Raw genomic sequence first — 11,228 nt, forward strand, 5'->3', positions numbered from 1 at the left:
AAGACAGGGCATTAATTAAGGCACTCAGTGATTAGAAGCGGAAGCAAACCATCAAAAAAAAAAAGTACATGCAAACAAATATTCCTATGTTTAAAATGTAGGTAAAATGTGCCTAAAACATCAAATATTCTCATATGGAGGAAACTCCTGGCCTGCTTCAATTCTGCAGTATATACTTGGTTGTGTGTGCATTTCACACTGTTGAACTTTCAGGATTCTGAACCATTCTCAAGTGCTTGGGAGAGGATCTACCTCATCTAACTGTTCCTGTTAATAAGCATCTTCAGTTAGGAGGAAGATCCACAATGCATACGTGTATCAGTCATTTGAACATTCTGTCTAGTCCTAGAGAAAATGTTTACTGGAAAAGTCCAGATTACTTAGACTGAAGGCATTAGCTGTTTCTCTGTGCAGTATGACCAGCAATGTTCATATGAGTAGATGGAGGGCTTGGGAGGAGCGGCAGTGCCGTCATCCAGAAAATGAGCCTTCAGCTAAAGAAATGTTACAGGAAGGCCTACACTTATAGCTTCACCACTGACGGTATATACTTGAGATTCCAGCTAAATATCACACTCCATCAACAAACATACAGGACTGGACGATGATAAGCATCCAAATAGACCCTGATATTATATAGAGCATTTATACACTCTTGGCCAAGTGCTCTTACTCCTGGCCTCCAGCACACTTTAAAATAAAGGCTGCCATACTGATAAAAAAGTGTAAATTATCAATTCAAAAGGGTTTAACATTTTAAGGCATTGGCTGATATCACTCCTAGTGACAGCTGTACAAACCTATCTCACCTGTCTACAAGTGAGATGGCCCACACCTGCCTCTAGTAGAATGAGTAAGTTTCTCCACACAAGGGCTTGAAAGGTAGCTCCCCAACCCACCAGAGCCACAGGTCTGCCACTGCAGCAAGGACCTACCCTAACTGTGAACGTGTGAACTGCCTCACTCATGGTTTCCAGGCCGACGGACACCTTTACCTTTCACAACCAAGCTTTGTTACTTCTGACCATCTCAAGCGGGCTCTCGCTCTAACAGGACTCAGTTTTCTTGGGCACAAGCATTCTCCACTACATAATTGTAGGTGATATCAGCTACCTCACTGTAACGCATGAAGTCTAAGCACTTTGTGCCTCCTAATGCCTATTCTTCGAAAGGAAGACAAGGGGAAAATGGTTCCTGCTATAAATGAGCACTCCCCTGGCCACCCCACCTGGAACTGAATGCTAATGTAATGTTAGGCATGCTGCTTTGGAAACTTTAACTGGAAACATATGGCTGTGCCACAACTTTGTACTATTGAGAACTAAACTAAAAATCTGTTTCTATGGAACTCTGTGACATATGAACTCACAAAGATCCACTGCCTCTGCCTGCCAAGTGCTGGATTAAAGCCATGCACCTTACACCTGGCACCACACTGTACTTCATATGCGTGAATTCCACATCTTACCTTCTTTCCTTGACTGACTCTAATCTTCCTGCTTTTCTACAGAGGATGAGCTGTGGAGCTAAGCTTCAAACTAAAAAAAAAAAAAAAAAGTCAACTCTCTCAGTAAGATGAACTGCAAAACAGATCTCATAGTGGCCTAAGCCAAGTGAACACCAGACTGTCACTGTCTTTTATGCCCAGAATATGAAGCACAAGTGTCTGATGTATAGGGAAGAGATACCCCGGAGCCAGCGCTCCTAAGAACTTACCACAGAACAAATGGGAGTTCCTACCTTCTCCTTACAGGTCAAATCTGCCATACAGTTTTGCTTTTGGATAATTTATAATTACTGAAATTAAAACACCATTACAGCAAATATTCTAACCACCTGTGATATGTAAAGGTTATTCTAGAAAGCACCACCAACTGATTGAAAAAAGCCAAATATTTCAAGCATTTAAAGTGTAAGTCCTTCAAACTGTGAGTTCCGTAGCTATCATATAAGCCCATCTCTGACAAGTAGAACAGAACAGCCACTCAAATGCAACCCAAGGGAAGAGTTTCACTTTAGGTTGGTCCCTTTTTATTTGGTAAAAATAATAATTGCACATAAGGAAAACAAACTAATTTCAAAGGTTTAAAGTTTTATTAGAAAAGGTAAAGCAAAATAAAAAAGGAGTTACCAAGAACAATAATGTTAAAATCATCTCATCTGGCATATCCACATCCATTCAAATATGAGTTAAGGTGTAGAAAGACAACAGCATGATGCTTTCTACAGCCAAGAGATCTGACCACCAGCCCCATGGAGACTTCTGCACCACAGTCTAATAAAAGGCAACTGCAGTTTCATCTTCCAAGCTGTATCCTTGAGGGTTTTCTGTATTTGCTTTTACCTAAATTTTTTCAGTAACAACTTCAAGGATGCCATTTCTTCATCATCAAGCATTTATTTTCTAAAAAATTTAAACTGTGCCCTCCCCCCCAGAAAGTCTGTTTTGATCTTTGCTAAGAAATACGAATTGTCTTAGAAGGTCAGTCCAAGTCCACATCACAGCCCTACCTTCCCTTGCTTCTTAAGAAGCATGATTATGTCTCCTCTGTAGTCGCACAATTTACATTATAAGCTTTGGGTTTTGTTTTTAAATCTAGTAAGCTCTACCTCTTCCTTTACCTACCCTGAGGGCTCCAGCCCCTCAGAGTCAGATCTGGAAGGAAGTGATACCATTTCATTTCTCCAAGTCTTCAGTACTCAAATGATACTTCATGTTATTTTTCAGAATTGAAACGTAAGAGGAAAATGGTCTGTCTTTTTAGTGTTTCAGCAAGAAAATGTTTAAGGCCCAAAGAGGCTGACCACCTCTCAATTCTATTCTACCCAGGTTCCCATTCTCCTGTTGCTGTTTCAGCTGTGGCAAGGAAACACGGCACCAACTCCTGCCATGCTCCTCAGGGATGCAGAAACTGCTGCTCATGTATTTCCAAGAAGCCAGAGCCTTAGCTGAAACCAGTCATGTCAGTGTCTGAGTGTTACAATCTGTGCTACTGCACGTCCGAGACTCACCTATCCAGAGCAGAAGTGCAGTCTCTGTGACAACTGCAAGGACCTAGGGGGTGGGGGTAAGGGTGGCTCTGACCTTTCTGGCAGCATGAGAAACTAAAGCCAAATGCAAGCTGGGAGTGAGTTCTAAAGCAAGTCTCCAAAACAAAGATCATAAGGGACATTGTTAAGTGTCTTTAAAAGTTACCGAGGTGGAAAGCCCCCTCTGTGTGTGCCTCCACGACCCCCCCTAAAGCCACCTCTTTCTCCTCGGAAATTGGATCGATTTCTTTCCCGACCGCGGCCAGCAGACGTTCCCCCTCGTCCTCCACCTCTGGGAGCTCCACCGCCTCGGTCAGACTTGGACTTAGGAGGAGGCGACTTGGGTCTAAGCCTCTCGATTTCCTCTGTGCAGCCAGTCAAGTACGAATTAGGGGCACTGAAATAGGACGCATATGTTTCTGCATTGTAGTTACTATTTGTAAGCGTTGGTCCAACTGTGAGCCAGCCTGAAATAAAGGGGGAAAAGAAACTGATGAGACCTTCTATCTCCTTTCTCTTTCATTGGTCTTTTAGGGCCTAGGTCAAATTCTTAACACATTCTTAAAGATGACTCAATTACACAAACTGCCACAATCTCTGATAAAAAGTGTACAACACCCATGGGCATATCATAAAAGGGTACATATGCATGTTCCTTGCTTCTCATCCGTGATTATAGCTTTTGTAAAATATCACCTTCCCTGTTATTGGTCCACATATTATACTGTTAGAGTATCACTTATAAAAAATATTTCAAAATATAATGTTTGGATCAGGTTAAAATTTAATAAAGTATATCATATATCTTTCCTACTTATAAAAATGGGGCTGCTGCTTTCTCATTAAATCTTAAAAAAAAAAAATGTTTTTTCTCTTATACAAAATATCCTCAGTTCTTAAGTCCTAAGAATTGAAGCAAAGCTACTCTGCTCCACCTCATGCCATCTTTCCACAAGCAATGACTTTTCTCATAAAAAGATACATATTTAGCCAAGGATATGGAAAAATGGATACCAACATTAATAACCAAGGCGACAAAAAGCACAATGAGGTATCATTTCACCCCACTCAGAATCTCATCCCAGTCAGAATGGCTATGATCAAAGAGAAAAGAAACTACTATGTGTAGAGATGCAGAGGAAGGGGAGCTCCTACATGTTACTGATGGAAATGTAAATTAGAACAGCTATTATGGACATAGCATGGAGCTTTCACAAAAAAAACAGAACAAGGACTCCATATGACCCAGAGATTCTACTCCTGAGGTACATATATAAAGGAACCAAAACCTGCCTGTAGTATTACTCACACAAGGAGGATATGGAAGCAACGTAGGTATCCACTCATGGATGAATGGATAAACTGAATGTCATATATACAGAGAATGATGTCATGCAATAACAGTAATGGAACTGGAGGACCCTATGTTAACTGAAATAAGTCAGACAAAGAAGAACAAAATACCACATATTCTCATTTATAGGTAGAAACAAAAAGTGAATCTGAAAGATGCAGAGAACAGCAGTGGTTACAAAAGGTCAGGTAAGAGTGAGGGAACCATTAAAGAAACCAGTAAGGACCATTACATAGTAACACATAGTTTAACTATGGGTGATAATTGACTATTTTGAAATAGTGCGGAAGATTTTAAATTTTCCCAATACAAAGGACAACTGAGGTACAATTCCAACAATTATCCTAACCTTATTATACACATGTACAGAAACAACACACTTTAACCCAATAATATAATTATGAGGTGTTAAAACTAAGTGGAGCACAGAGGACTTTTAGGCAATAAAAGTACTCAGTAATATCACAACGGTTGACACACACTATGACGAACTTATCTAAATCCATAAATACCACCAATATCAATCCTAGTATCAATTACAGACTTTGTACAGTTATGCGAGAAATACTGACAAGGGAAAGTATGCATGTGTGGAGCAGGGAGTGTATGGGAAATCTCTGCCTTCTCAGTTTGCTAAGATAAAATTGCTCACACGTGAAGTATAAAGAAGGGGAATCAAATACTTGACACTTTTATTTTATTCAATGTTATATCCTATACCTTAAAACCCACATCTCAAAGAATGGTAACAAAACTATCTTTTCAAAACTGAGGTCTCACCTGGCCTGATAGTACTGTCTCTCCCAAACAGATGTAGACGCCTTCTTCCAAGACAGAAATGCTCTATTATATGAAAAATTTCTACAGGTTTTTCTATATTGCCAATTTCAGGTTCTTCTGTGATAATTAAGTCAATGTCAACATTAGCATGAATGAAGTCCCCATCTGTGCTGCGCTTCACAGTTCCTTTGATCCCCATAAGGCAATGTTCCTATAACAGAGCAGACCAATTAACTCTCATTACCAATAATCACATTTCATCGCATTTAAAATTTATGTCCTCAATTCTAAAACAATCTTCATTTCTATGAACTACTGGGATATGGTTTTACAGTAAAATTATGACAGGAAAGCCTACATCCCTGGCTGACAGGCAATTGGCAAGTAAATGGGAAAAACATTTTTTTTCCCCTTCTATAGTCTCTCAAATACTTTCAAAATCCTACTTCACTTCCGACACAGGTATGCTGGGATTTCTGAAACCATGTAGTTCTCCACTTTTCCCCACTGCAGTTCTGTCTCCATTACTTCAGTTATGACACAATCTATATCATTAGTACACATCCCAATGATTAAAGGCGGCACTCCAACTTCAGATATGAATCCAAAGTCTTATACTTCTCACCAATAAACTATAAATTTATAGTTTGATCCTCCTGGGCGGTTCGTGTAGTTAGGGAAAGTGCTTTACTTTTTACAGTATGTTATTATGATAAGTGGCACGGTAAGGAGGATGGAACTTTAGTCTGCCTCCAGGCACACCTCCCTCTCAGCAACTCCACACCCTCACCAACCTGGAGATGTCCTAAATCCTGTCCTGTACATGATCTAGTCCAAGGAAGACTTAGTAAGCCAGGTGCTCCATCTAGTGGTTTCCAAAGAGTGATAAACAAAAGCTCTTTCAGCTTAAACTAGTGATACAGACTTATATGCAGCAGAAGTCCTCAGTGATTCTTGTAGAGAAAAAGAAGGTAAGATCAGACAAACATGAATCTGACTGGTCAGCTAATGAGTGCCATTCAAATTTCTTTCTGAGTTTAAAGAAGAAAAACTTCTGCAAGTCAGGTGTGTCACTGAACCTAACTTCGATTATGCCAGTTTACAATATATAGGAACACACTGTCTCGTAGTGTACACTGGTCCAGGACCGGGAAGGAGAGACTCTGAAGTTTACCTGGGTATACGTCTATAATGCTCATGCTACTTTGCAAGCCTAAGAGCCTTGCCACTGCAATTAATTTCACAATGTATAGTAATTTAGAAAAGCTTGAGAGAATGAGAATAAAGAAAACAAGATAAAAAAGGCAATACCTTTGTTCTCTGGAAAACTGCCTTTGGATCTAGAGTCTTCGTCTTTCCAGGATTGTTTTTATTGGTTTTAATCCAACAAATATCTTCACACCTTCTGTATCCCCACTTTCGCAAACACTAGAAATAATTTCAAATTCAAATCTTTAAGAGGAATACTTAAAATAATCACAATTAAGAAATCTTCTGGAGGGGCGCCAAACTTCAGAGCAGACACAGAAGAAATGAGGCGCAGTGCAGATGTTAACTATATCCTGTAGATAGTGCACTGGTGACCTCTCGTCACTGTGGCCAAATACCACATAGAATGTGATATACCACATTACATGTTTTTAATTCTCTGTATTTTTAAACTAGCCAAGAAGCCAAAAGTAAAACAATGTTAATCTTGTAGCCTGCGAAACATATTATGGTTTTTTTCCTAACTAAAGAATCCATCTGCGAAGGAACTGAGAAGAAAACAACAAACACCAACTTACTACTCTCCCCAGGTCCAGTCCTTCCCCAGAGCCGCACCAGAGGAAGATAAATGACCGAGGTGCTGCGATCTCATCGATTTCTAACTTCATAATCTAGAAGAAAACAAAATAACATTGCACAAGATTTATAATAAAGCCAAAGAATAACTATTAGGATCTTATGTAAGTAATATTCTAGGATATTCTGCAGAAAATAAATTCTATACCTGAAATTATTTTGATAAGATACTGCTTTGTTATTCCATATACAGGCAACACACATACATGTATAAAAAGACACACACGAATACTTGTTTTCATATATGTTCAAGTGAAAGAGTTATAGAAAAGTAGATTTACAGAATGATGGAATTTTATCACAAAGCTAATAAAATAAACAGTTAATCAGAGGTTAAAAGAGCCCAAAGTTAATAACAAAAGAAATGTCATATGTCAATAGCCACAGACAGTTTGGGTGACAGAGGTAGGAGGACCACTTCTGCGTGGGTAACTACAGAACTCTTCTCTTACAGGTGAGTACTGCAAGTCCCCCACCGTCCAATCGCTCATACTTATTGGCCTCTAGTCAAGCTCCCATGCCAATCAGATGATCTCACTAACCTCACTGAAACCTTCAAACCCTTACTGTACTGTCAAGCAGAAGACTAAGCGCCTAAGAAACCACAGTGCAGTGTCCTCATAATTCCACCTTTAGATCAAATATGCATGTGTTCACTAAAAGGTAAACACTTCATTACAACATAGAGCTCCACCATACATCATCCCACGTCCAGCACTTCTCATTCGCAGTGATGCCAGTCTCTCTGTAGTACTCTTCCAAAGGAGGCTCCAGAAGAATCACATCAAATTTGGGTGTCAATTCTCTGATGTCAAACGCTTCTATATCTGCTTGTAAGTACCTAACAAAAAGGGGAAAAAGATTTTGAAATATCTCTGGTAGTAATGGAGGAAATTCCAATATTACTGGAAAATTATTGCTAAACAAGATTTTTACTACATAGCTTTTCTAGTAGGTCTTTTGTTTTACTGCAGATGTCATCAATATTTTCCTTAGGACATGGACATATTTACAACAAAGCAAAAACCGTATTACTTGACATGTATATCCAGAATAAATCTTATCTTATTTTTTACTGAAAGTCTACACTCAGATGTGATCTCTAACCTATTTTAATTTTTATATTATATTATTATTAGGATTATTTAATTAGGTTAGAAAAATGATATTCCTCTAAATATTAAATTACTCTGTTAGGAGTTTCTAAATATGGACATGATTTCCTTTTATTACCTTTTTAATTGATAAAAATGTTTACATTAATGGTGTTTTCACACTATGTAATGAAAATTACTACTAGCCTTTAATGAAGGTATTTACACACAGCATTCTAAGTTCAGGACACTTCTGAAGAAAACATTTTATTTATTTTTACTGAGGGGGAGGATACTGGCCATGATGTGCATATGGTGGTCAGAGGGCAACTCTGTGCGGTGGGTTCTCTCCTTCCACCTCTACACAGTCTGGGTTTTGAACTCGGGTCATCTGGCATACATCTCTGAACAAAAAAACACCTTTGCTTATGCAAGACATCTCACTGGTGCCCAATTCAAGATACTCATTCCTTTTTTTTTTTTAAGCCCTTGGGGGCTTTTAGTGCGGAAAAATCACAGGCTATAAGCAATTGTCATCTCTGAAGGACAGGACTTTCCTGTCATCCAGGTCACAGGCACAGCCATCAGTACAAGCTCTACTGAGTAGGGAGGGCCCACCCATGTAGCACAGTGATTCCACAACTCAGAAGCCAAATGCAAGTATATGTAGCAACTCATCATGAGCCTGGCTTTTGTAAGGCAGTTTCGAGTGCTCCCAGCCCCAAGCAGGGCATCTCCACTTTACAGATGAAGACTGTAAGTCAGAACTCATAAGCTTCCCAGATTACCTAGAAAACTAAATGAGAAGCCCCTACAGACACAGCACCAGTTTCAAAATAATATGCTTTACTAAAAATAAGAAAGAATACAGTTATAGAATAAATAGGCTGATACTGGAAGTCAGAGGTGGAAAGAAAAAGCATTGAACTACTTACATAGGAGGAGTATTTGATTTAGCTATTAACTCATCCTTTAGTCTGATGAGTTCCCTAAGTTTAGGGTATTCTTCAAATCTGTCAGCTAAACCTAAGGAGGAAAAAATAGTAAATTCTAAATTTCAGTTCAACTGAACTTAACACTGATGAATACAAAAGTTATGAGTCTTCCTTCACCATCAATTTAAATTAAAATTCGTAGTTCATTTTTTCACTGATAAGAAAATAAGTTACATAAACATCTTATCTTAAAAACTAAGTGTCGGGGCAGGAGAGATGGTGTAAGAACATTTACTGCTTTCCAGGGAACACACGTTTGGTTCTTAGCATTCACATCAGATGGCTCATGACTGCCTGTAACTTCAGGTCCAGGAGATCTGACACCCTCTGCTTGCCTGAGGGCACATGCACTCATGTGAACACACCCACACACAGGGGCATACACTTAATTACAAATAATAAATATATTTTGAAAAATCTAAAGTCTTTAACATGAACAATAAAAACAGAAAAAAATTGTAAAGCTCCCTCAATCAGTGATTTAGATCACATTTCAAATTAAAACTTTGAAAAGTGCATCACTCTCAGGTTTGAATACAATAGTCAGCCCCTTATAATCTACAAAACGTAGGTAGAACCTGGAACATTTTGAGACCCCTATCTTCCCTGATGATCTGATGAATAGATTGTGGTATCCTGTTTGGTATGTGAGAATTTACTATCAGCCTTGTTCCTTGTCTCTTGGCATTAAGATCTTGGAAAAGTCAGGTTCCTTTCCTCATGCTATCATAAAAAATATTCAGTAGGGTTTTTTTGTTTTGGTTTTTTGTTGCTTCAACGTAAGGTATTTTAGCTCTCAGCTTTAATTAAAATCTTATTTGACTCAAAATAGACCAACATAACAATCTTTTCTCAATGTACAATAATAATTTTATACATATATTTCTTTATGTTGGGAAAGCAGGTATCTTAAGAGATGAAGAGTCTATATTCAAATATGAGTATAAAATTTATTATAACTTTTTAATGCTACCTCCAAATTCTTCTTATAGAAACATTAAAATCAGAGCCTGGCGTGATGGTATATTCCTGTAATTTCAGGTACCGAACAGGCTGAAGCAAAAGGACCACAAGTTGAAGGCTTGCCTGGGCCATATAGGAAGTTCTGTCAGTCCAAGCAACATACATACATTCTCAAAATAATAAAATGAAATAGGCCTTAGTACTTGTTTACACAGGGCCCTGATTTCAAGCCTTAGTACTGAGTAAAACAATACACACAACTCACAAATAAATAATTCTTCAGGAGTGATGATGCTTACAGCTGACAAAATTTAATATCACATTTAAAATTTTGTGCTACAATGATACTATCAAGGAACTAAAAAGACAAGTAGGAGAGTGGGGAAAAATATTTATAAACTATGTGTGTGTATACAGAAAATATAATGAAATAGGAAAAAGGAAAAAAGGTACAATATATGCAAACTATTTGGTTATTTCTTAAAATATATTTAAGTGGCCAATATGCCTATGGAATGCTAAACTTATCATTAGTTTTCAAGAAAATATAAATCAAAACCACAAAGAATACAGGTCTGATGGCAGACTTGTAATCATTGCTACTTATAAACTAAGGCAAAAGGATGTTCATGTTGGGAGATTAAAGAGTTTAGGCTAGTTTGGGCTACCCAATGAGACTATTTAAAAAAAGAAAAGAACTCACAAACATCTTGTGCACCAACCTCGTCTAAACTTTTTAAGACCGCACTGAGCCCACACAGTCTGGAATCAGGATGTGGAGGCATCAACCTGGAACTGACCTGGAAGCCTCCTCCCTGAGGACTGGCTCTCAGGACTCAAAGGGTGCCATTCAAGCTGCCGAGGGAGAGGAGCAAATGGTAGTCCTACTCAGCATTAAAGCCTATAAACCACAACAATGATTGGCTTGGCAAGATACCCATGATCCTATAATACTGGCACTTACATTTGGGGTTAATCAACAGATATTTAATTAGACTTAAGGCCCTCACAAAAGGAGAGAATTCATGCCTATTACTATAATCCTAGCCAACTATTGTGACTGGAGATCACAGACCTGAGAGAACCTGCTTCTGTCATCTTTCTAAACCAAGATAGTTTCTAACTGTATTCTAAACTCCCACACCAAAGAAGCTTTTTTTTTTTTTT

The 11,228-nt window shown here is 38.4% G+C and overlaps 1 protein-coding gene across 1 annotated transcript in view; it reads right to left on the minus strand.

Moving 5' to 3' along the window:
- Nucleotides 1–2,072: 2,072 nt before the first annotated feature.
- The window catches only part of Mettl14 (methyltransferase 14, N6-adenosine-methyltransferase subunit), a 9,525-nt gene continuing 369 nt past the window's right edge, over nucleotides 2,073–11,228 (minus strand). The window contains exons 2-7 of the mRNA XM_055628066.1: nucleotides 9,039–9,153; nucleotides 7,709–7,850; nucleotides 6,952–7,044; nucleotides 6,476–6,592; nucleotides 5,165–5,375; nucleotides 2,073–3,497 (exon numbers count right to left, since the gene is read on the minus strand). Coding sequence (XP_055484041.1) covers nucleotides 3,193–3,497; nucleotides 5,165–5,375; nucleotides 6,476–6,592; nucleotides 6,952–7,044; nucleotides 7,709–7,850; nucleotides 9,039–9,153 — 983 coding nt within the window. The 3' untranslated portion in view covers nucleotides 2,073–3,192. The remainder of the gene's footprint in view (nucleotides 3,498–5,164; nucleotides 5,376–6,475; nucleotides 6,593–6,951; nucleotides 7,045–7,708; nucleotides 7,851–9,038; nucleotides 9,154–11,228) is intronic.

This window comes from Psammomys obesus, unplaced genomic scaffold, assembly GCF_907164565.1.
Source record: "Psammomys obesus unplaced genomic scaffold, mPsaObe1.curated_primary_1811, whole genome shotgun sequence".
In the NCBI taxonomy this organism is placed as follows: Eukaryota; Metazoa; Chordata; class Mammalia; order Rodentia; family Muridae; genus Psammomys; species Psammomys obesus.